The sequence below is a fragment of the Haliotis asinina genome, chromosome 2 (assembly GCF_037392515.1).
Source record: "Haliotis asinina isolate JCU_RB_2024 chromosome 2, JCU_Hal_asi_v2, whole genome shotgun sequence".
In the NCBI taxonomy this organism is placed as follows: Eukaryota; Metazoa; Mollusca; class Gastropoda; order Lepetellida; family Haliotidae; genus Haliotis; species Haliotis asinina.
In genome coordinates, this window is record NC_090281.1 from 1975150 (window position 1) to 2003010 (window position 27861).

General features: G+C 44.5%; 1 protein-coding gene across 1 annotated transcript in view; it reads right to left on the reverse strand.

Moving 5' to 3' along the window:
- Nucleotides 1-3268: 3268 nt before the first annotated feature.
- The window catches only part of LOC137273107 (anti-sigma-I factor RsgI6-like), a 28734-nt gene continuing 4141 nt past the window's right edge, over nucleotides 3269-27861 (reverse strand). Inside the window, exons 5-13 of the mRNA XM_067805563.1 lie at nucleotides 27635-27677; nucleotides 26928-27083; nucleotides 26194-26249; nucleotides 23361-23498; nucleotides 22651-22825; nucleotides 22374-22478; nucleotides 4785-5000; nucleotides 4004-4217; nucleotides 3269-3459 (exon numbers count right to left, since the gene is read on the reverse strand). Coding sequence (XP_067661664.1) covers nucleotides 3422-3459; nucleotides 4004-4217; nucleotides 4785-5000; nucleotides 22374-22478; nucleotides 22651-22825; nucleotides 23361-23498; nucleotides 26194-26249; nucleotides 26928-27083; nucleotides 27635-27677 — 1141 coding nt within the window. The 3' untranslated portion in view covers nucleotides 3269-3421. The remainder of the gene's footprint in view (nucleotides 3460-4003; nucleotides 4218-4784; nucleotides 5001-22373; nucleotides 22479-22650; nucleotides 22826-23360; nucleotides 23499-26193; nucleotides 26250-26927; nucleotides 27084-27634; nucleotides 27678-27861) is intronic.

A 27861-nucleotide genomic window follows, 5' to 3' on the forward strand; every position in this document is an offset into this window, starting at 1 on the left:
CTGAAAATGTATTGTACATATATATTTACTATGTGTTCAGTAGATGTATCCCATGTCAATATACACTTATCTGTATACCCATTATGGTATGTGGTGAATGTGGTGAATGTGGTTGATATCCACTACATATAGCTTCACAAATTAAAGGCCTTAAATTTTGATCGAACATTTTAGACACGCATGAAAACGTCCATCGCAAATAGCATAACATATGCCCCTACTCGTAGAATGTTGTATATGTAATAGGGAGAAAATATAGGTTTTTTTGGTTTGGTATACTCTGTCGGTGGGCCGGTCGCCTTCTTCTTCTTCTTCTTCTTCTTCTTCTTCTTCTTCTTCTTCTTCTCCTTCTTGTATACCTCTTAAACGATCGGTTATCCGTTGCTTTGGCCTTGTTGTCAAGGTGACAAAACAACAAGAGGCCATCTGTAGTAAGATTAGCCTCTCCTTCCACAACCTGGTAAGGAACAGCCAGAAGGTCGAACGTCATTCTGAATTCACTGGATAGAGTTATCCCTCGCAGACTCAGAGGTGAATACCTCGTAAAATCACATCCTACATTGATGTGTTGCAAGTAGGTTTGACATGACAAAACCTTATGGTGATCAACTTCTATCAGTTATGCACAAAGTGTATTTGGGCGACGGTATGAAAGATGAATTCTAGGTTTGAATGTACGAATCTTTTTTTTTTTAATTTCTTTGAAACAGCATTATAAAATGGCTTTAGGTAAGTAATCATTTTATGACAAAAATAAACTAGTGGACAAAAGAAAATGAACTCGATATAATCAAAGCAAACCATACAATCATTAAGGAAAATTGTGAATCCTCTTTCGATTGTAAAAAAATACATTCGTACCATGCAGCGACCTACAGTCTGTACCGTAAAACGACGATGTTCCTGGGTCATCACGATGTTCCTGGTTTCCACGAAGGGGACGTCGAGCTCTGACACCCGCTGCACGTAGACGTCCTAGCACGGTACGTCGACTAGTGACATGTCTTAGAGCCGTTTCCGCCGTTGCCAACGTTTCCGCTGTCGAGATGAACTGGTTGCGCAGACGAAGAGTCCGCAGATGGCGGTCTTCCTGTGAGGTCGTGACATGTGGTCTGCCTGATCGTCTTGGGTTCTTTCAGTCTGCCTGTAACGCTGGGACAGCCTGACGATGGTACCATAGCACAGTATCGGTGGCTTCTAGTCAGCTGAGATGTATGGCCACCGATTCGCTGACCTTGGTATCAGTTCTCGACAAGCATTTTGCAAAATCTCCGAGATGCTCGTTTCGCCATTTTTCGCAAATTCAGGTCCTTCTACAAAGCCAACATGCCGCGTTTGCACTGTTGAAAAGTCACAGTGTAGGGGCGAACTGTTTCGGCCTAAACGGGTATTACTAACTTGAACAAACAAAAAATCAAAATAAAAAGTGTTCACTTTCTTTTGCCCAATAGTTTATATCACTAAATGATTTAGCATCTTTGAAACATTCCTTACCCTATTTGATTTTCTGTTACCGTCAAACTATCACATCATGTTGTAGCATTTCTAAGTGAATCTTCATGGATTCCAACGAGCTTTACCCAGTATTTGATAACTGTCATCTGTGTTTCTAGACATGCCGGAACACGACCGCATTCACCATAAACTAACACATTTGGGGTATTCAAATTAACCCCTTAACCTCTTTTACACACACATTAGGAACTTTTCCTAATGCTTCTGCCCCAAATATCAACTTTGGTTTACATTTTGTGTTATGTATGTTTTAAAAGTTTTGAAATTACATTGTCACTTGTCTGTAAATACGTCGTATTGACAGAACGGACATCTAGATAGTAATACCCTTGAGCAACATCTAAATATTCTCCGTTAACCACACCTTTTCTGATATGGACAATGTACCGCCCCTCTCAAATACAGCAACTTTTGATTTACTTGCAATTACATCATACTTAAATTCAAGGCAGGGGCATTGTGTTTGCAGACCTTTCACTGTACTAGAACACATTATGACATAATCAGCAAATAATAACAAAAATACTTTAGCAGTTTCCGGGTGCTTTTGAAAATCATCTCCACGACTTTGGTACACAACTGCTGGTAATTCATTTATAAGAAAATGAATAAAAATGGGCTTAGTATGTAGCCTTGTCGTACCGGCGATATTGCAATAATATGTTGATGACAAAACACCATTATACTTCCACATACTTTCGCATTGTTATCATATTGCATAACAATTTTCCCATTTTGCTACTTTAGCCGTCCTCTCTAACTCACTCAACTACCCTATTCCACCCCTCACTCTCTCACTCACCTGGGACCAGCTGGCCATGTCGCTGTGTAACCACCTGGGGGCATGGACAAGATCTCTGTAAGAGGCGACGTGACCTCGGGTGGAAGAGACGTGACCCCGGGGGGAGTATCTGCTGGCGTGTCTGTGGAGGTGGCATTGCTGAGACTGCGTTTCGAACCCGACCGACCGACAGCAAGAATGCATGTAGCAGGCGCCGATACAGTCCATAAGCGAAGCTGTGTCCATCACACCAAGGACGTCGTGGGGAAAATAGACGTTGTTGAAGGTGACCTCACTTATATCGAAACACAGCGATACGTCTTCAGTGTATACGTGAGAAAAGTGCAGCATCAACTGCAGCAGCAGAACCGACATGAACACCATGGTAGTGCCAGTCAGTCCACGACTGGAACGGCTGCCACACTTGCTACCTCAAACGGCGCTGTCTCCTGGGCACACGCTAGGGATGTCTAGTTGTTGGTGCCAATACTTCAGGTTGATAGTCATTCTCATCTTAATGGAAAGATAAACGACTGTTTTAAAGAGGTCAAATGAAATGTTATCGTGCAAATCCTACGAGAAAAAAAACAATTGAGATTACAAAATGTAACAGTATCATAAATGTTTTAAAAGACTGGTATTCAGACATCAGTCAGTGATGTACACAGCATTAAACACAATTGCGCACACGGTCCTGAAAGTGGGGCGGTACGTCCAACATACCAGTTATTGCATGACGCGCCCGTAGCAACGTCTGAGGTAGATGTAACGTCTCTGATAGGTGTAACATCCAAAATGTGACTTCGATTTGTATATCCCACCATTCCAGAATCGTGCTACATATGAGTCATTTCAAATTCCACCCTCTCAAACAGCTGTAATGTCTCAGATAGACAATGCGTCCAATATCTGAGTCATGTTTGGAAAATATGCCTATGCGTTTTGGGGAAGTATATATCGAAAGACTCATTATTCAGCTTCTGATTGAATATATTTTTATTTGGACAGTATACATGGTGCAGATATGTTATCCGGCAAAAGATCAGAACATCAGACCACGTTTCAACACAGCTTGTTTAATCATGTAGTTGACGCTCCTCTGAGGCTGGGGAGGCGGCTGTATCATCACCCCACCAGGACGTGGTCGACCACAGGTTGAGAACCTGTTGCAAACATTCATGTATTGAGAATAGAACTTCAGTATTAGGGAGGTCTAATGGTTCAACAGAAGCAAGCTTTATCACTCATTACGTGAACAGTGTCATTATTGGGCTTTATCACTCATTACGTGAACAGTGTCATTATTGGGCTTTATCACTCATTACGTGAACAGTGTCAATTTGGAGCTTCATTATACGTAACGTCAACAATCTGCATGACGCCATCAGGGACATTGCGCAGTCAATTATACAGTGCATGTCACGTCATTGTTACACGTTTGTGTATCACTTGTCTTTTTAGTTTTACAAAACACGCCACTCTTTACGTTATAGTCAAACCACGCTGAGACGCCCACACAATGCGGTGCAGTGTCAGTATAGATGTTCGCCGCTTTGGTCATGTTCGCCGCAGTATCGTGGCGTTAGACTCCAGATGGGATCAACAGAATGTACCCATGGAATTTAACCAGAGACCGCACGAGAAGTGATCACTTCAACCACAACTACAGCGTTGTTCCAGTCACCCTCCGAAACCGACGACACACACCTGTTCCGCTGAGAGACACAGTGAGGTCCACCCCTGCCTGACCCAGAGTGAAGTCCTCCTCCCGGATAACCTTCCCATGATGCTTCACTCGCAGCTTGTACTCTCCCTTGAAGGCCCGTACGTTAACGTCCTGGTCACGTGATATTGGAAGTGTCTGATTGGTTCTCCAGTCACCCCACACTAACTGGCGAACTATCTTGCCTGCAGCGTTCGGCTGTAGATGTATATCGGATCATAAGGCAACGTACACTTCATGGATGACAACTTCTGGTATGTTGCATTAACGATCTTTCGATGGTGAATCGTAGCGGTATTAACGTTGAAGGAATTCACGCGAAAACGTCGCTAAATGTAACAACCTAGAAATTTAATTATCTCTAAAGTTGAACGTTCTTTGTTTAACCTACTCGTACAATGTCAACAGAGTGCATCGCCATTTCTACTGTAATAATTGTATGAAGTGTAACCATCTCCTTAGTAAGGAAATCATTCCATATGACTTTCACCTTCAGAAAACAAAACACTTTATGGGTTGTTACGTTCACTGTCTGGGAGAGCACGGGTAATTTATATTAAGCTACAAAGAGGTTGCCTTGAAATATTAATCTGGTAAAGCAATTAAAATAGCGAGGTCTCCACAATTCCTTTTTAAAATGTCGTTGTATTTAATGACCTCCTGTGAGGAAATCGATCTGACTGTTATCAGGTCGTCATACTGCCTTCACAGACAAGATCCATCGTTCCACTGGTACAGATAAAGGTTCTGTTAGATCGATGTTACCGTAACATGTGGCCCCGAGGTGAGACTGGCGTTGGGCTTCTTGATCCCTCTGTCCCAGAAGTGCCATTGTGTGATCCCCTCCACGGCGGGGTGACTGAAGTACAGGCGGTACAGAGACTCGTACATCCGGGCCTTCTTCACCACATCCGGCTGGTTGACGTTCAAGGCGGCGATCATGATTGGCAGGCCCACCTTGGCCACTTGATCCAGGCGGAACTGTAGGGTACACTTTCTATTCTTGGCAAGCGTCAAGGATAATTTAACCATGGTTTACATGGTGTTTACCTCACAGTCTCCAAGTAGAATATTTCACTGAATGAAATAAGCTGGGAATTTTGAATATCTTGCGGATATAATATGATATGAGTGGATGAAATATTCACGTTCCCGAACTTTGCTCGTTCATGAAGAAAGAATTATTCTACTAAAAGTAAAGGTCGCCGCTGTAACATCAAACTACGACGACATGCTGAGACACCACTTAGCACAACTCCTACACCACGGCAGTGACGCTCATTACGCTAACAATAACAGTGGCACACACTCACATATTCACGCGGACTTAAATGGTTACGCTAACTCATGTTTTCACTTTCACTCACATACTGCTTCATATACTGACTCTTCACTTCCTTACACTGTCACCCCATGGCCCCATGTTTGTATACTGACTCTTCTTCTACTTATACTGTCACCCCATGGCCCCTTGTTTGTATACTGACTCTTCTTCTACTTATACTGTCACCCCATGGCCCCTTGTTTGTATACTGACTCTTCTTCTACTTATACTGTCACCCCATGGCCCCTTGTTTGTATACTGACTCTTCACTTCCTTACACTGTCACCCCATGGCCCCTTGTTTGTATACTGACTCTTCACTTCCTTATACTGTCACCCCATGGCCCCTTGTTTGTATACTGACTCTTCTTCTACTTATACTGTCACCCCATGGCCCCTTGTTTGTATACTGACTCTTCACTTCCTTATACTGTCACCCCATGGCCCCTTGTTTGTATACTGACTCTTCACTTCCTTACACTGTCACCCCATGGCCCCTTGTTTGTATACTGACTCTTCACTTCCTTATACTGTCACCCCATGGCCCCTTGTTTGTATACTGACTCTTCTTCTACTTATACTGTCACCCCATGGCCCCTTGTTTGTATACTGACTCTTCACTTCCTTATACTGTCACCCCATGGCCCCTTGTTTGTATACTGACTCTTCACTTCCTTACACTGTCACCCCATGGCCCCTTGTTTGTATACTGACTCTTCACTTCCTTATACTGTCACCCCATGGCCCCTTGTTTGTATACTGACTCTTCTTCTACTTACACTGTCACCCCATGGCCCCTTGTTTGTATACTGACTCTTCACTTCCTTACACTGTCACCCCATGGCCCCTTGTTTGTATACTGACTCTTCACTTCCTTACACTGTCACCCCATGGCCCCTTGTTTGTATACTGACTCTTCACTTCCTTATACTGTCACCCCATGGCCCCTTGTTTGTATACTGACTCTTCTTCTACTTATACTGTCACCCCATGGCCCCTTGTTTGTATACTGACTCTTCTTCTACTTACACTGTCACCCCATGGCCCCTTGTTTGTATACTGACTCTTCTTCTACTTACACTGTCACCCCATGGCCCCTTGTTTGTATACTGACTCTTCACTTCCTTATACTGTCACCCCATGGCCCCTTGTTTGTATACTGACTCTTCTTCTACTTATACTGTCACCCCATGGCCCCTTGTTTGTATACTGACTCTTCTTCTACTTACACTGTCACCCCATGGCCCCTTGTTTGTATACTGACTCTTCTTCTACTTACACTGTCACCCCATCGCCCCATGTTTGTATACTGACTCTTCTTCTACTTACACTGTCACCCCATGGCCCCTTGTTTGTATACTGACTCTTCTTCTACTTACACTGTCACCCCATGGCCCCTTGTTTGTATACTGACTCTTCACTTCCTTACACTGTCACCCCATGGCCCCTTGTTTGTATACTGACTCTTCTTCTACTTATACTGTCACCCCATGGCCCCTTGTTTGTATACTGACTCTTCTTCTACTTATACTGTCACCCCATGGCCCCTTGTTTGTATACTGACTCTTCTTCTACTTACACTGTCACCCCATGGCCCCTTGTTTGTATACTGACTCTTCACTTCCTTATACTGTCACCCCATGGCCCCTTGTTTGTATACTGACTCTTCTTCTACTTATACTGTCACCCCATGGCCCCTTGTTTGTATACTGACTCTTCTTCTACTTACACTGTCACCCCATGGCCCCTTGTTTGTATACTGACTCTTCTTCTATACTTACACTGTCACCCCATGGCCCCATGTTTGTATACTGACTCTTCTTCTACTTACACTGTCACCCCATGGCCCCTTGTTTGTATACTGACTCTTCTTCTACTTATACTGTCACCCCATCGCCCCATGTTTGTATACTGACTCTTCTTCTATACTTACACTGTCACCCCATGGCCCCATGTTTGTATACTGACTCTTCTTCTACTTATACTGTCACCCCATGGCCCCTTGTTTGTATACTGACTCTTCTTCTATACATACACTGTCACCCCATGGCCCCTTGTTTGTATACTGACTCTTCTTCTACTTATACTGTCACCCCATCGCCCCATGTTTGTATACTGACTCTTCTTCTATACTTACACTGTCACCCCATGGCCCCTTGTTTGTATACTGACTCTTCTTCTACTTATACTGTCACCCCATGGCCCCTTGTTTGTATACTGACTCTTCTTCTATACTTACACTGTCACCCCATGGCCCCTTGTTTGTATACTGACTCTTCTTCTACTTACACTGTCACCCCATGGCCCCTTGTTTGTATACTGACTCTTCTTCTACTTACACTGTCACCCCATGGCCCCTTGTTTGTATACTGACTCTTCTTCTATACTTACACTGTCACCCCATGGCCCCATGTTTGTATACTGACTCTTCTTCTACTTACACTGTCACCCCATGGCCCCTTGTTTGTATACTGACTCTTCTTCTACTTACACTGTCACCCCATGGCCCCTTGTTTGTATACTGACTCTTCTTCTACTTACACTGTCACCCCATGGCCCCTTGTTTGTATACTGACTCTTCTTCTACTTACACTGTCACCCCATGGCCCCTTGTTTGTATACTGACTCTTCACTTCCTTACACTGTCACCCCATGGCCCCTTGTTTGTATACTGACTCTTCTTCTACTTATACTGTCACCCCATGGCCCCTTGTTTGTATACTGACTCTTCTTCTACTTATACTGTCACCCCATGGCCCCTTGTTTGTATACTGACTCTTCTTCTACTTACACTGTCACCCCATGGCCCCTTGTTTGTATACTGACTCTTCTTCTACTTACACTGTCACCCCATGGCCCCTTGTTTGTATACTGACTCTTCACTTCCTTACACTGTCACCCCATGGCCCCTTGTTTGTATACTGACTCTTCACTTCCTTACACTGTCACCCCATGGCCCCTTGTTTGTATACTGACTCTTCTTCTACTTATACTGTCACCCCATGGCCCCTTGTTTGTATACTGACTCTTCTTCTACTTATACTGTCACCCCATGGCCCCTTGTTTGTATACTGACTCTTCTTCTACTTACACTGTCACCCCATGGCCCCTTGTTTGTATACTGACTCTTCTTCTACTTACACTGTCACCCCATGGCCCCTTGTTTGTATACTGACTCTTCACTTCCTTATACTGTCACCCCATGGCCCCTTGTTTGTATACTGACTCTTCTTCTACTTACACTGTCACCCCATGGCCCCTTGTTTGTATACTGACTCTTCTTCTACTTACACTGTCACCCCATGGCCCCTTGTTTGTATACTGACTCTTCACTTCCTTACACTGTCACCCCATGGCCCCTTGTTTGTATACTGACTCTTCTTCTACTTATACTGTCACCCCATGGCCCCTTGTTTGTATACTGACTCTTCTTCTACTTATACTGTCACCCCATGGCCCCTTGTTTGTATACTGACTCTTCTTCTACTTACACTGTCACCCCATGGCCCCTTGTTTGTATACTGACTCTTCTTCTACTTACACTGTCACCCCATGGCCCCTTGTTTGTATACTGACTCTTCACTTCCTTACACTGTCACCCCATGGCCCCTTGTTTGTATACTGACTCTTCACTTCCTTACACTGTCACCCCATGGCCCCTTGTTTGTATACTGACTCTTCTTCTACTTATACTGTCACCCCATGGCCCCTTGTTTGTATACTGACTCTTCTTCTACTTATACTGTCACCCCATGGCCCCTTGTTTGTATACTGACTCTTCTTCTACTTACACTGTCACCCCATGGCCCCTTGTTTGTATACTGACTCTTCTTCTACTTACACTGTCACCCCATGGCCCCTTGTTTGTATACTGACTCTTCACTTCCTTATACTGTCACCCCATGGCCCCTTGTTTGTATACTGACTCTTCTTCTACTTATACTGTCACCCCATCGCCCCATGTTTGTATACTGACTCTTCTTCTACTTATACTGTCACCCCATGGCCCCTTGTTTGTATACTGACTCTTCTTCTACTTACACTGTCACCCCATGGCCCCTTGTTTGTATACTGACTCTTCACTTCCTTATACTGTCACCCCATGGCCCCTTGTTTGTATACTGACTCTTCTTCTACTTATACTGTCACCCCATCGCCCCATGTTTGTATACTGACTCTTCTTCTACTTATACTGTCACCCCATGGCCCCTTGTTTGTATACTGACTCTTCTTCTACTTACACTGTCACCCCATGGCCCCTTGTTTGTATACTGACTCTTCTTCTACTTATACTGTCACCCCATGGCCCCTTGTTTGTATACTGACTCTTCTTCTACTTATACTGTCACCCCATGGCCCCTTGTTTGTATACTGACTCTTCTTCTACTTATACTGTCACCCCATGGCCCCTTGTTTGTATACTGACTCTTCTTCTACTTACACTGTCACCCCATGGCCCCTTGTTTGTATACTGACTCTTCTTCTACTTATACTGTCACCCCATGGCCCCTTGTTTGTATACTGACTCTTCTTCTACTTATACTGTCACCCCATCGCCCCATGTTTGTATACTGACTCTTCTTCTACTTACACTGTCACCCCATGGCCCCTTGTTTGTATACTGACTCTTCTTCTACTTACACTGTCACCCCATGGCCCCTTGTTTGTATACTGACTCTTCTTCTACTTATACTGTCACCCCATGGCCCCTTGTTTGTATACTGACTCTTCTTCTACTTATACTGTCACCCCATGGCCCCTTGTTTGTATACTGACTCTTCTTCTACTTACACTGTCACCCCATGGCCCCTTGTTTGTATACTGACTCTTCACTTCCTTATACTGTCACCCCATGGCCCCTTGTTTGTATACTGACTCTTCTTTTACTTACACTGTCACCCCATGGCCCCTTGTTTGTATACTGACTCTTCACTTCCTTATACTGTCACCCCATGGCCCCTTGTTTGTATACTGACTCTTCTTCTACTTACACTGTCACCCCATGGCCCCTTGTTTGTATACTGACTCTTCTTCTACTTATACTGTCACCCCATGGCCCCTTGTTTGTATACTGACTCTTCTTCTACTTATACTGTCACCCCATGGCCCCTTGTTTGTATACTGACTCTTCTTCTACTTACACTGTCACCCCATGGCCCCTTGTTTGTATACTGACTCTTCACTTCCTTATACTGTCACCCCATGGCCCCTTGTTTGTATACTGACTCTTCTTCTACTTACACTGTCACCCCATGGCCCCTTGTTTGTATACTGACTCTTCACTTCCTTATACTGTCACCCCATGGCCCCTTGTTTGTATACTGACTCTTCTTCTACTTATACTGTCACCCCATGGCCCCTTGTTTGTATACTGACTCTTCTTCTACTTATACTGTCACCCCATGGCCCCTTGTTTGTATACTGACTCTTCTTCTACTTATACTGTCACCCCATGGCCCCTTGTTTGTATACTGACTCTTCTTCTACTTATACTGTCACCCCATGGCCCCTTGTTTGTATACTGACTCTTCTTCTACTTACACTGTCACCCCATGGCCCCTTGTTTGTATACTGACTCTTCTTCTACTTACACTGTCACCCCATGGCCCCTTGTTTGTATACTGACTCTTCTTCTACTTATACTGTCACCCCATGGCCCCTTGTTTGTATACTGACTCTTCACTTCCTTATACTGTCACCCCATGGCCCCTTGTTTGTATACTGACTCTTCTTCTACTTATACTGTCACCCCATGGCCCCTTGTTTGTATACTGACTCTTTTTCTACTTACACTGTCACCCCATGGCCCCTTGTTTGTATACTGACTCTTCTTCTACTTATACTGCCACCCCATGGCCCCTTGTTTGTATACTGACTCTTCTTCTACTTATACTGTCACCCCATGGCCCCTTGTTTGTATACTGACTCTTCTTCTACTTATACTGTCACCCCATGGCCCCTTGTTTGTATACTGACTCTTCTTCTACTTATACTGTCACCCCATGGCCCCTTGTTTGTATACTGACTCTTCTTCTACTTATACTGTCACCCCATGGCCCCTTGTTTGTATACTGACTCTTCTTCTACTTACACTGTCACCCCATGGCCCCTTGTTTGTATACTGACTCTTCTTCTACTTATACTGTCACCCCATGGCCCCTTGTTTGTATACTGACTCTTCTTCTACTTATACTGTCACCCCATGGCCCCTTGTTTGTATACTGACTCTTCTTCTACTTATACTGTCACCCCATGGCCCCTTGTTTGTATACTGACTCTTCTTCTACTTATACTGTCACCCCATGGCCCCTTGTTTGTATACTGACTCTTCTTCTACTTATACTGTCACCCCATGGCCCCTTGTTTGTATACTGACTCTTCTTCTACTTACACTGTCACCCCATGGCCCCTTGTTTGTATACTGACTCTTCTTCTACTTATACTGTCACCCCATGGCCCCTTGTTTGTATACTGACTCTTCTTCTACTTATACTGTCACCCCATGGCCCCTTGTTTGTATACTGACTCTTCTTCTACTTACACTGTCACCCCATGGCCCCTTGTTTGTATACTGACTCTTCTTCTACTTATACTGTCACCCCATGGCCCCTTGTTTGTATACTGACTCTTCTTCTACTTATACTGTCACCCCATGGCCCCTTGTTTGTATACTGACTCTTCTTCTACTTACACTGTCACCCCATGGCCCCTTGTTTGTATACTGACTCTTCTTCTACTTACACTGTCACCCCATGGCCCCTTGTTTGTATACTGACTCTTCTTCTACTTATACTGTCACCCCATGGCCCCTTGTTTGTATACTGACTCTTCTTCTACTTATACTGTCACCCCATGGCCCCTTGTTTGTATACTGACTCTTCTTCTACTTATACTGTCACCCCATGGCCCCTTGTTTGTATACTGACTCTTCTTCTACTTACACTGTCACCCCATGGCCCCTTGTTTGTATACTGACTCTTCTTCTACTTATACTGTCACCCCATGGCCCCTTGTTTGTATACTGACTCTTCTTCTACTTATACTGTCACCCCATGGCCCCTTGTTTGTATACTGACTCTTCTTCTACTTACACTGTCACCCCATGGCCCCTTGTTTGTATACTGACTCTTCTTCTACTTATACTGTCACCCCATGGCCCCTTGTTTGTATACTGACTCTTCTTCTACTTACACTGTCACCCCATGGCCCCTTGTTTGTATACTGACTCTTCTTCTACTTATACTGTCACCCCATGGCCCCTTGTTTGTATACTGACTCTTCTTCTACTTATACTGTCACCCCATGGCCCCTTGTTTGTATACTGACTCTTCTTCTACTTATACTGTCACCCCATGGCCCCTTGTTTGTATACTGACTCTTCTTCTACTTATACTGTCACCCCATGGCCCCTTGTTTGTATACTGACTCTTCTTCTACTTATACTGTCACCCCATGGCCCCTTGTTTGTATACTGACTCTTCTTCTACTTACACTGTCACCCCATGGCCCTTGTTTGTATACTGACTCTTCTTCTACTTATACTGTCACCCCATGGCCCCTTGTTTGTATACTGACTCTTCTTCTACTTACACTGTCACCCCATGGCCCCTTGTTTGTATACTGACTCTTCTTCTACTTATACTGTCACCCCATGGCCCCTTGTTTGTATACTGACTCTTCTTCTACTTATACTGTCACCCCATGGCCCCTTGTTTGTATACTGACTCTTCTTCTACTTACACTGTCACCCCATGGCCCCTTGTTTGTATACTGACTCTTCTTCTACTTATACTGTCACCCCATGGCCCCTTGTTTGTATACTGACTCTTCTTCTACTTACACTGTCACCCCATGGCCCCTTGTTTGTATACTGACTCTTCTTCTACTTACACTGTCACCCCATGGCCCCTTGTTTGTATACTGACTCTTCTTCTACTTACACTGTCACCCCATCGCCCATGTTTGTATACTGACTCTTCTTCTACTTATACTGTCACCCATGGCCCCTTGTTTGTATACTGACTCTTCTTCTACTTACACTGTCACCCCATGGCCCCTTGTTTGTATACTGACTCTTCTTCTACTTACACTGTCACCCCATGGCCCCTTGTTTGTATACTGACTCTTCTTCTACTTACACTGTCACCCCATGGCCCCTTGTTTGTATACTGACTCTTCTTCTACTTATACTGTCACCCCATGGCCCCTTGTTTGTATACTGACTCTTCTTCTACTTATACTGTCACCCCATGGCCCCTTGTTTGTATACTGACTCTTCACTTCCTTATACTGTCACCCCATGGCCCCTTGTTTGTATACTGACTCTTCTTCTACTTACACTGTCACCCCATGGCCCCTTGTTTGTATACTGACTCTTCTTCTACTTATACTGTCACCCCATGGCCCCTTGTTTGTATACTGACTCTTCTTCTACTTATACTGTCACCCCATGGCCCCTTGTTTGTATACTGACTCTTCTTCTACTTATACTGTCACCCCATGGCCCCTTGTTTGTATACTGACTCTTCTTCTACTTATACTGTCACCCCATGGCCCCTTGTTTGTATACTGACTCTTCTTCTACTTATACTGTCACCCCATGGCCCCTTGTTTGTATACTGACTCTTCTTCTACTTATACTGTCACCCCATGGCCCCTTGTTTGTATACTGACTCTTCTTCTACTTATACTGTCACCCCATGGCCCCTTGTTTGTATACTGACTCTTCTTCTACTTACACTGTCACCCCATGGCCCCTTGTTTGTATACTGACTCTTCTTCTACTTATACTGTCACCCCATGGCCCCTTGTTTGTATACTGACTCTTCTTCTACTTACACTGTCACCCCATGGCCCCTTGTTTGTATACTGACTCTTCTTCTACTTATACTGTCACCCCATGGCCCCTTGTTTGTATACTGACTCTTCTTCTACTTATACTGTCACCCCATGGCCCCTTGTTTGTATACTGACTCTTCTTCTACTTACACTGTCACCCCATGGCCCCTTGTTTGTATACTGACTCTTCTTCTACTTATACTGTCACCCCATGGCCCCTTGTTTGTATACTGACTCTTCTTCTACTTACACTGTCACCCCATGGCCCCTTGTTTGTATACTGACTCTTCTTCTACTTACACTGTCACCCCATGGCCCCTTGTTTGTATACTGACTCTTCTTCTACTTACACTGTCACCCCATCGCCCCATGTTTGTATACTGACTCTTCTTCTACTTATACTGTCACCCCATGGCCCCTTGTTTGTATACTGACTCTTCTTCTACTTACACTGTCACCCCATGGCCCCTTGTTTGTATACTGACTCTTCTTCTACTTACACTGTCACCCCATGGCCCCTTGTTTGTATACTGACTCTTCTTCTACTTACACTGTCACCCCATGGCCCCTTGTTTGTATACTGACTCTTCTTCTACTTATACTGTCACCCCATGGCCCCTTGTTTGTATACTGACTCTTCTTCTACTTATACTGTCACCCCATGGCCCCTTGTTTGTATACTGACTCTTCACTTCCTTATACTGTCACCCCATGGCCCCTTGTTTGTATACTGACTCTTCTTCTACTTACACTGTCACCCCATGGCCCCTTGTTTGTATACTGACTCTTCTTCTACTTATACTGTCACCCCATGGCCCCTTGTTTGTATACTGACTCTTCTTCTACTTATACTGTCACCCCATGGCCCCTTGTTTGTATACTGACTCTTCACTTCCTTATACTGTCACCCCATGGCCCCTTGTTTGTATACTGACTCTTCTTCTACTTACACTGTCACCCCATGGCCCCTTGTTTGTATACTGACTCTTCTTCTACTTATACTGTCACCCCATGGCCCCTTGTTTGTATACTGACTCTTCTTCTACTTATACTGTCACCCCATGGCCCCTTGTTTGTATACTGACTCTTCTTCTACTTATACTGTCACCCCATGGACCCTTGTTTGTATACTGACTCTTCTTCTACTTATACTGTCACCCCATGGCCCCTTGTTTGTATACTGACTCTTCTTCTACTTATACTGTCACCCCATGGCCCCTTGTTTGTATACTGACTCTTCTTCTACTTATACTGTCACCCCATGGCCCCTTGTTTGTATACTGACTCTTCTTCTACTTACACTGTCACCCCATGGCCCCTTGTTTGTATACTGACTCTTCTTCTACTTATACTGTCACCCCATGGCCCCTTGTTTGTATACTGACTCTTCTTCTACTTATACTGTCACCCCATGGCCCCTTGTTTGTATACTGACTCTTCTTCTACATATACTGTCACCCCATGGCCCCTTGTTTGCATACTGACTCTTCACTTCCTTATACTGTCACCCCATGGCCCCATGTTTGTATACTGACTCTTCTTCTACTTATACTGTCACCCCATGGCCCCTTGTTTGTATACTGACTCTTCTTCTACTTATACTGTCACCCCATGGCCCCTTGTTTGTATACTGACTCTTCTTCTACTTATACTGTCACCCCATGGCCCCTTGTTTGTATACTGACTCTTCTTCTACTTACACTGTCACCCCATGGCCCCTTGTTTGTATACTGACTCTTCTTCTACTTATACTGTCACCCCATGGCCCCTTGTTTGTATACTGACTCTTCTTCTACTTATACTGTCACCCCATGGCCCCTTGTTTGTATACTGACTCTTCTTCTACTTACACTGTCACCCCATGGCCCCTTGTTTGTATACTGACTCTTCTTCTATACTTACACTGTCACCCCATGGCCCCTTGTTTGTATACTGACTCTTCTTCTATACTTACACTGTCACCCCATGGCCCCTTGTTTGTATACTGACTCTTCTTCTATACTTACACTGTCACCCCATGGCCCCTTGTTTGTATACTGACTCTTCTTCTATACTTACACTGTCACCCCATGGCCCCTTGTTTGTATACTGACTCTTCTTCTACTTATACTGTCACCCCATGGCCCCTTGTTTGTATACTGACTCTTCTTCTATACTTACACTGTCACCCCATGGCCCCTTGTTTGTATACTGACTCTTCTTCTACTTACACTGTCACCCCATGGCCCCTTGTTTGTATACTGACTCTTCTTCTATACTTACACTGTCACCCCATGGCCCCTTGTTTGTATACTGACTCTTCTTCTACTTATACTGTCACCCCATGGCCCCTTGTTTGTATACTGACTCTTCTTCTACTTATACTGTCACCCCATGGCCCCTTGTTTGTATACTGACTCTTCTTCTACTTATACTGTCACCCCATCGCCCCATGTTTGTATACTGACTCTTCTTCTACTTACACTGTCACCCCATGGGCCATTGTTTGTATACTGACTCTTCTTCTACTTATACTGTCACCCCATGGCCCCATGTTTGTATACTGACTCTTCTTCTACTTATACTGTCACCCCATGGCCCCTTGTTTGTATACTGACTCTTCTTCTACTTACACTGTCACCCCATGGCCCCTTGTTTGTATACTGACTCTTCTTCTACTTATACTGTCACCCCATGGCCCCTTGTTTGTATACTGACTCTTCTTCTACTTATACTGTCACCCCATGGGCCCTTGTTTGTATACTGACTCTTCTTCTACTTATACTGTCACCCCATCGCCCCATGTTTGTATACTGACTCTTCTTCTACTTATACTGTCACCCCATGGCCCCTTGTTTGTATACTGACTCTTCTTCTACTTATACTGTCACCCCATGGCCCCTTGTTTGTATACTGACTCTTCTTCTACTTATACTGTCACCCCATGGCCCCTTGTTTGTATACTGACTCTTCTTCTACTTATACTGTCACCCCATGGGCCATTGTTTGTATACTGACTCTTCTTCTACTTATACTGTCACCCCATCGCCCCATGTTTGTATACTGACTCTTCTTCTACTTATACTGTCACCCCATGGCCCCTTGTTTGTATACTGACTCTTCTTCTACTTATACTGTCACCCCATGGGCCATTGTTTGTATACTGACTCTTCTTCTACTTATACTGTCACCCCATGGCCCCTTGTTTGTATACTGACTCTTCTTCTACTTATACTGTCACCCCATGGCCCCTTGTTTGTATACTGACTCTTCTTCTACTTATACTGTCACCCCATGGCCCCTTGTTTGTATACTGACTCTTCTTCTACTTATACTGTCACCCCATGGCCCCATGTTTGTATACTGACTCTTCTTCTACTTACACTGTCACCCCATGGGCCATTGTTTGTATACTGACTCTTCTTCTACTTATACTGTCACCCCATCGCCCCATGTTTGTATACTGACTCTTCTTCTACTTATACTGTCACCCCATGGCCCCTTGTTTGTATACTGACTCTTCTTCTACTTATACTGTCACCCCATGGCCCCTTGTTTGTATACTGACTCTTCTTCTACTTATACTGTCACCCCATGGCCCCTTGTTTGTATACTGACTCTTCTTCTACTTATACTGTCACCCCATGGCCCCTTGTTTGTATACTGACTCTTCTTCTACTTACACTGTCACCCCATAGGCCATTGTTTGTATACTGACTCTTCTTCTACTTATACTGTCACCCCATCGCCCCATGTTTGTATACTGACTCTTCTTCTACTTATACTGTCACCCCATGGCCCCTTGTTTGTATACTGACTCTTCTTCTACTTATACTGTCACCCCCATGGCCCCTTGTTTGTATACTGACTCTTCTTCTACTTATACTGTCACCCCATGGCCCCTTGTTTGTATACTGACTCTTCTTCTACTTATACTGTCACCCCATCGCCCCATGTTTGTATACTGACTCTTCTTCTACTTATACTGTCACCCCATGGCCCCTTGTTTGTATACTGACTCTTCTTCTACTTATACTGTCACCCCATGGCCCCTTGTTTGTATACTGACTCTTCTTCTACTTATACTGTCACCCCATGGCCCCTTGTTTGTATACTGACTCTTCTTCTACTTACACTGTCACCCCATGGCCCCTTGTTTGTATACTGACTCTTCTTCTACTTACACTGTCACCCCATGGGCCATTGTTTGTATACTGACTCTTCTTCTACTTATACTGTCACCCCATGGCCCCTTGTTTGTATACTGACTCTTCTTCTACTTATACTGTCACCCCATGGCCCCTTGTTTGTATACTGACTCTTCTTCTACTTACACTGTCACCCCATGGCCCCTTGTTTGTATACTGACTCTTCTTCTACTTATACTGTCACCCCATGGCCCCTTGTTTGTATACTGACTCTTCTTCTATACTTACACTGTCACCCCATGGCCCCTTGTTTGTATACTGACTCTTCTTCTATACTTACACTGTCACCCCATGGCCCCTTGTTTGTATACTGACTCTTCTTCTATACTTACACTGTCACCCCATGGCCCCTTGTTTGTATACTGACTCTTCTTCTATACTTACACTGTCACCCCATGGCCCCTTGTTTGTATACTGACTCTTCTTCTACTTATACTGTCACCCCATGGCCCCTTGTTTGTATACTGACTCTTCTTCTATACTTACACTGTCACCCCATGGCCCCTTGTTTGTATACTGACTCTTCTTCTACTTACACTGTCACCCCATGGCCCCTTGTTTGTATACTGACTCTTCTTCTATACTTACACTGTCACCCCATGGCCCCTTGTTTGTATACTGACTCTTCTTCTACTTATACTGTCACCCCATGGCCCCTTGTTTGTATACTGACTCTTCTTCTACTTATACTGTCACCCCATGGCCCCTTGTTTGTATACTGACTCTTCTTCTACTTATACTGTCACCCCATCGCCCCTTGTTTGTATACTGACTCTTCTTCTACTTACACTGTCACCCCATGGGCCATTGTTTGTATACTGACTCTTCTTCTACTTATACTGTCACCCCATCGCCCCATGTTTGTATACTGACTCTTCTTCTACTTATACTGTCACCCCATGGCCCCTTGTTTGTATACTGACTCTTCTTCTACTTACACTGTCACCCCATGGCCCCTTGTTTGTATACTGACTCTTCTTCTACTTATACTGTCACCCCATGGCCCCTTGTTTGTATACTGACTCTTCTTCTACTTATACTGTCACCCCATGGGCCATTGTTTGTATACTGACTCTTCTTCTACTTATACTGTCACCCCATCGCCCCATGTTTGTATACTGACTCTTCTTCTACTTATACTGTCACCCCATGGCCCCTTGTTTGTATACTGACTCTTCTTCTACTTATACTGTCACCCCATGGCCCCTTGTTTGTATACTGACTCTTCTTCTACTTATACTGTCACCCCATGGCCCCTTGTTTGTATACTGACTCTTCTTCTACTTATACTGTCACCCCATGGGCCATTGTTTGTATACTGACTCTTCTTCTACTTATACTGTCACCCCATCGCCCCATGTTTGTATACTGACTCTTCTTCTACTTATACTGTCACCCCATGGCCCCTTGTTTGTATACTGACTCTTCTTCTACTTATACTGTCACCCCATGGGCCATTGTTTGTATACTGACTCTTCTTCTACTTATACTGTCACCCCATGGCCCCTTGTTTGTATACTGACTCTTCTTCTACTTATACTGTCACCCCATGGCCCCTTGTTTGTATACTGACTCTTCTTCTACTTATACTGTCACCCCATGGCCCCTTGTTTGTATACTGACTCTTCTTCTACTTATACTGTCACCCCATCGCCCCATGTTTGTATACTGACTCTTCTTCTACTTACACTGTCACCCCATGGGCCATTGTTTGTATACTGACTCTTCTTCTACTTATACTGTCACCCCATCGCCCCATGTTTGTATACTGACTCTTCTTCTACTTATACTGTCACCCCATGGCCCCTTGTTTGTATACTGACTCTTCTTCTACTTATACTGTCACCCCATGGCCCCTTGTTTGTATACTGACTCTTCTTCTACTTATACTGTCACCCCATGGCCCCTTGTTTGTATACTGACTCTTCTTCTACTTATACTGTCACCCCATCGCCCCATGTTTGTATACTGACTCTTCTTCTACTTATACTGTCAGCCCATGGCCCCTTGTTTGTATACTGACTCTTCTTCTACTTATACTGTCACCCCATGGCCCCTTGTTTGTATACTGACTCTTCTTCTACTTATACTGTCACCCCATGGCCCCTTGTTTGTATACTGACTCTTCTTCTACTTACACTGTCACCCCATGGCCCCTTGTTTGTATGCTGACTCTTCTTCTACTTACACTGTCACCCCATGGGCCATTGTTTGTATACTGACTCTTCTTCTACTTATACTGTCACCCCATGGCCCCTTGTTTGTATACTGACTCTTCTTCTACTTATACTGTCACCCCATGGCCCCTTGTTTGTATACTGACTCTTCTTCTACTTACACTGTCACCCCATGGCCCCTTGTTTGTATACTGACTCTTCTTCTACTTACACTGTCACCCCATGGCCCCTTGTTTGTATACTGACTCTTCTTCTACTTATACTGTCACCCCATGGCCCCTTGTTTGTATACTGACTCTTCTTCTATACTTACACTGTCACCCCATCGCCCCATGTTTGTATACTGACTCTTCTTCTACTTACACTGTCACCCCATGGCCCCTTGTTTGTATACTGACTCTTCTTCTACTTATACTGTCACCCCATGGCCCCTTGTTTGTATACTGACTCTTCTTCTACTTATACTGTCACCCCATGGCCCCTTGTTTGTATACTGACTCTTCTTCTACTTATACTGTCACCCCATGGCCCCTTGTTTGTATACTGACTCTTCTTCTACTTATACTGTCACCCCATGGCCCCTTGTTTGTATACTGACTCTTCTTCTACTTACACTGTCACCCCATGGGCCATTGTTTGTATACTGACTCTTCTTCTACTTATACTGTCACCCCATCGCCCCATGTTTGTATACTGACTCTTCTTCTACTTATACTGTCACCCCATGGCCCCTTGTTTGTATACTGACTCTTCTTCTACTTATACTGTCACCCCATGGCCCCTTGTTTGTATACTGACTCTTCTTCTACTTACACTGTCACCCCATGGCCCCTTGTTTGTATACTGACTCTTCACTTCCTTATACTGTCACCCCATGGCCCCTTGTTTGTATACTGACTCTTCTTCTACTTATACTGTCACCCCATGGCCCCTTGTTTGTATACTGACTCTTCTTCTACTTACACTGTCACCCCATGGCCCCTTGTTTGTATACTGACTCTTCTTCTACTTATACTGTCACCCCATGGCCCCTTGTTTGTATACTGACTCTTCTTCTACTTATACTGTCACCCCATGGCCCCTTGTTTGTATACTGACTCTTCTTCTACTTATACTGTCACCCCATGGCCCCTTGTTTGTATACTGACTCTTCTTCTACTTACACTGTCACCCCATGGCCCCTTGTTTGTATACTGACTCTTCTTCTACTTACACTGTCACCCCATGGCCCCTTGTTTGTATACTGACTCTTCTTCTACTTACACTGTCACCCCATCGCCCCATGTTTGTATACTGACTCTTCTTCTACTTATACTGTCACCCCATGGCCCCTTGTTTGTATACTGACTCTTCTTCTACTTATACTGTCACCCCATGGCCCCTTGTTTGTATACTGACTCTTCTTCTACTTATACTGTCACCCCATCGCCCCATGTTTGTATACTGACTCTTCTTCTACTTATACTGTCACCCCATGGCCCCTTGTTTGTATACTGACTCTTCTTCTACTTATACTGTCACCCCATCGCCCCATGTTTGTATACTGACTCTTCTTCTACTTACACTGTCACCCCATGGGCCATTGTCTGTTACAAATACTAGTAGTATATAAATTTAAGTTACTCGCTAGTTTTAAATCTCTAACAGTGACAAACCAGTTGTTTTATTGTCCTTTGGCGACAGATTGTATAAAATATAATTATAAAGCATTTACTGAATTGTCACGATATGGTTGAAATACTAATTCAGACTGACAGTCACTGATTCACGCTGACACACGCTGACACACGCTGACACACGCTGACACACGCTGACTCACACTGACTCACACTGACGGCTGCCAAGTCCATGTCCTCCTCGAAGTGACTCTGTATCCCCATGCCATACACTGGCACCCCAGCGGCCAGGAAGGTCTTGGCTTGATCGACATAAGACTGGAACATGAGGCGTCAGTGCAGCTGTCTGAAGGACCGCGAGTGGCGGTATAAACAATGGAAAAGCCATGTAGGACAGTAACCTTGGTTCAAAATGAATCGGTAACATTGGATGAGATGAGAACATGGTTCAGACACATCCTGGGGAAGAGGGCATGGGGAGTGTTCCTACCAGAGTGTAGTGGTGGTTCTTGCTGACGATGCCGAAGTCGTTGAGGAAAAGTTTTGCGTTGGGATCGGCAGCGTGAGCCTTTTGGAACATCCACATGGTGATGTTAGGCTCCTGAAGTTGCTGTTCGTAGAAGTCGTTGTGCTGGTTCTCGTTGTTGACGTCCCAGTGCAGGACTCTGAAGGACATGTGAAGCTGACATGTGAGTCGCGCCAGAACCTAACCCAAACAGTTAACGGTTGCTTTGACTGGGCCGGTGTCTTGTAGAGTTAGGTCAGCAGTGGCTTTAGCTGGAGTACATCGGACTCAATGTTAGGTTATAAGGTTGTAGGCAATCTGAATCGTCTCCCTTCACATACACATATGCTAACATTCGCCTTATTAATAACATCGGCGTCTTTTGGCAAACCATTGCCAGGTTAAGTGAGGAGGTGGGCGTATAATCACATACTAATCTGATGACCAGGTGTTCCCCTGCAGTCATTACAACTAGAAGAAAACAGTCTTTATAACAATAGAAAAGGTGTATATTTCTACACTGCAAAGATTATACGTACAGCAAGTGTTTGTCCAAGTAAAGACAAAACATTTACAGGTCAGTAGACTAACACGTGATTCTCACCATCTGTGATGCTACAGGTGTGTTACGTATGTATATGACGTGAACGTATTCTTACATACAATGTTATCGGTTCAAGTACGACCTTGCTTACCTCCCCTTGAATCCCCCAATCACTTCCTGGGTTCGCCTCTCCATGATAGCCCGCATGTCCGCGTCTGACTTATGTTTCAACCAGCTGGGAATATGTTGGGGGTTGTCCCAGAACAGATTGTGACCCTCTATCTTCTTCCTACACACAAGAATATACAACAAGGTTCAGTGCTCTTAATCTATGGGAAGTCAAAACATGAATCTGCCTGGATCAGGTACTGAGAAAGTGAACAAGAATTCATGCCACAGTTATGGCTCTTACAGGTACTGATACTACAAGAATGGCTCTTACAGGTACTGATACTACAACAATGGCTCTTACAGGTACTGATACTACAACAATGGCTCTTACAGGTACTGATGTCACAACAATGTCTCTTACAGATGCTGATACTACAACAATGGCTCTTACAGGTACTGATACTACAAGAATGACTCTTACAGGTACTGATACTACAACAATGGCTCTTACAGGTACTGATGTCACAACAATGTCTCTTACAGATACTGATACTACAACAATGGCTGTTACCGGTACTGATACTACAACAATGGTTCTTACAGGTACTGATACTACAACAATGGCTCTCACAGGTACTCATACTACACCAATGACTGTTACAGGTACTCATATTGCACCAGTGACTCTTACAGGCACTCATACTGCACCAATGACTCTTACAGGCACTCATACTGCACCAATGACTCGTACAGGCACTCATACTGCACCGATGACTCTTACAGGCACTCATACTGCACCGATGACTCGTACAGGTACTCATACTGCACCGATGACTCTTACAGGTACTCATATTGCACCGATGACTCTTACAGGCACTCATACTGCAGCTATAGTGAGGTGATGGAGTTGCCTAGTCGTTAAAAGCGGTGTAAATGCACCAATGACTCTTACAGGCACTCATACTGCACCAATGACTCTTACAGGTACTCATACTGCACCGATGACTCGTACAGGCACTCATACTGCACCGATGACTCTAACAGGTACTCATACTGCACCAATGACTCTTACAGGTACTCATACTGCACCGATGACTCGTACAGGCACTCATACTGCACCGATGACTCGTACAGGCACTCATACTGCACCAGTGACTCTTACAGGCACTCATACTGCACCAATGACTCTTACAGGTACTCATACTGCACCAATGACTCTTACAGGTACTCATTCTGCACCGATGACTCGTACAGGCACTCATACTGCACCGATGACTCTTACAGGTACTCATATTGCACCAATGACTCTTACAGGCACTCATACTGCACCGATGACTCTTACAGCTACTCATACTGCACCGATGACTCGTACAGGCACTCATACTGCACCAATGACTCTTACAGGTACTCATACTGCACCGATGACTCGTAAAGGTACTCATACTGCACCAATGACTCTTACAGGTACTCATACTGCACCGATGACTCGTACAGGCACTCATACTGCACCAATGACTGTTACAGGTACTCATATTGCACCAGTGACTCTTACAGGCACTCATACTGCACCAATATCTCTTACAGGCACTCATACTGCACCAATGTCTCTTACAGGTACTGATACTACAACAATGGCTGTTACCGGTACTGGTACTACAACAATGGCTCTTACAGGTACTCATACTACAACAATGGCTGTTACCGGTACTGATACTACAACAATGGCTGTTACCGGTACTGATACTACAACAATGGCTCTTACTGGTACTGATACTACAACAATGGTTCTTACAGGTACTGATAGTACAACAATGGCTGTTACCGGTACTGATACTACAACAATGGCTCTTACTGGTACTGATACTACAACAATGGTTCTTACCGGTACTGATACTACAACAATGGCTCTTACTGGTACTGATACTACAACAATGGTTCTTACAGGTACTCATACTGCACCGATGACTCGTACAGGCACTCATACTGCACCGATGACTCTTACAGGTACTCATACTGCACCGGTGACTCTTACAGGTACTCATACTGCACCAATGACTCTTACAGGCACTCATACTGCACCGATGACTCTTACAGGTACTCATACTGCACCGATGACTCGTACAGGCACTCATACTGCACCGATGACTCTTACAGGCACTCATACTGCACCGATGACTCTTACAGGTACTCATACTGCACCAATGACTCTTACAGGCACTCATACTGCACCAATGACTCTTACAGGTATTCATACTGCACCAATGACTCGTACAGGCACTCATACTGCACCGATGACTCGTACAGGCACTCATACTGCACCAATGACTCTTACAGGTACTCATACTGCACCGATGACTCGTACAGGTACTCATACTGCACCAATGACTCTTACAGGCACTCATACTGCACCGATGACTCGTACAGGCACTCATATTGCACCAGTGACTCTTACAGGCACTCATACTGCACCAATGACTTTTACAGGCACTCATACTGCACCAGTGACTCTTACAGGTACTCATACTGCACCAATGACTCGTACAGGCACTAATACTGCACCAATGACTCTTACAGGCACTCATACTGCACCAATGACTCGTACAGGCACTCATACTGCACCGATGACTCTTACAGGTATTCATACTGCACCGATGACTCTTACAGGTACTCATACTGCACCGATGACTCTTACAGATACTCATACTGCACCGATGACTCGTACAGGCACTCATACTGCACCGATGACTCGTACAGGCACTCATACTGCACCGATGACTCGTACAGGCACTCATACTGCACCGATGACTCTTACAGGTGCTCATATTGCACCTCACTCATTCTACAGCTATGGCTCATACGGGTTTTCAGATTACCCATGCGCTAGCAAAATGTCCACCGTCTTGTTCACCTTGCTGTAATCAGGGTGACCCTGAAAAACAAGATCATTGTTAAGATTATTGTCACATACTGACAGTATGTAGCATATCAGGGTGACGCACTACATTCACTAGTGAGACCTGACATTGTAGTAGCGTTATACATTGGTCATAGACACAATCAGTGAGTCCAGTCAGCAGCACCCATGTTACAGCATGGGAGTTACGACATCACACTACAACTACAGCATCTGGGGACGTAGACCAGGTGAGTGCAGTTCAGAGGTACGTACGTATTTGGTGGGGTGGATAAGGTAACTTATTCAGGAAACGAATTCCCCTCCTGACACCGGAAAATATCCATCTGTATGGTTGTTATTTGAGCGACACCTGGTGTCAGTCATGTTACAACTAACGGCAACCTGTAACAGGTAAGTTGGATACGACGAAGTGTGTCAACTATGCCAGCGAACCTGACACCCGACCGATCCCAGTAGTGGTCTCTTACCATAGCTGGCTGAAGATCCAAGCTAACCCGCATTGTTTCGGGTAGACAAGAATGGGTTAATGGAAACTAATTGTAACACGGATCTTCACGGGTAAACAAGCATGAGTTGCTGAAGACCACTTGTAACCCGGATCTTCAGGGGAAGAAAAGCATGGGCTACTGAAGATCAATTTAACTCAGATCTTCACGGGTAAGTGGAGGTATTGATGAAGAAACGCCTCACCTCCCGCTTCTCCGACTGATGCCACTGGAAGCCGTCTGGGACAGCCCACTCGAAGTTCTCGTAGAAATAGTCGCGGTAGGCAGTCAGAGTCGGGTCCAGGAACAGCTTCGAATCCAAAGCTGATCCGATAATAAACTCGCTGTATGTCTGAAAAAGCTGGAAACATATGGTCGTCACGTCACACACAAACTGGCAAGATTCATTCTTTTTTCACCAACTTTCCAATCGGTCACACACACGCTTGCACGCACGCACGCAAACACACACACGCGCGCGCACACACACACACATTACGTACCATGCTGCGGAAAGTCTGAGGTTCGATCCCCGGCGTATGGCACTTTACACCGATAATAGTTTGGAAAATGTAGTAACGCTTTACGGTTCTATAAGAAGGGCTGGATGTCTGGGAGTTTGGATGGGATATCAAAATTAAACTGTTGTATGGTCCCCATGGAGGTGAGATTGATAATTCTATGTGCCATTTGAGATTGACATCAATGATCGAGGGGAAAACAAAGTGCCCTTGAGCAGCTGACATGGATATCGGCACTATACAAATGTTACCATAACAGCAATGTGTTACGGTCAACCCCCAGCAACACGCGCATGCACAAGTAACCACAGCTACAAGCGCGTCTTGATCATGTGTGAAACGAAAACAGAATTCTGTCGGAGAAGTTTCAAGAACTGTAAAATAAGGTTACCTCCACTTCGAGCTGATCAGCAGACTGTCCGTTTCTGTCCAACCTTGTAAAGTAAGAATGGATTAAATATCTTTCCGTAAGGCATTGCATTGTGTACCACTAAGTGAATAGTCAGGGTCGTAGCTACAATTGTATAACAAAAATCAGGATTACACATGTTGCTGAAAAGGTTGCACATGCCCTGTAACGTTGACTATATAAATATGAAACCTTGCAACCAATCGGCA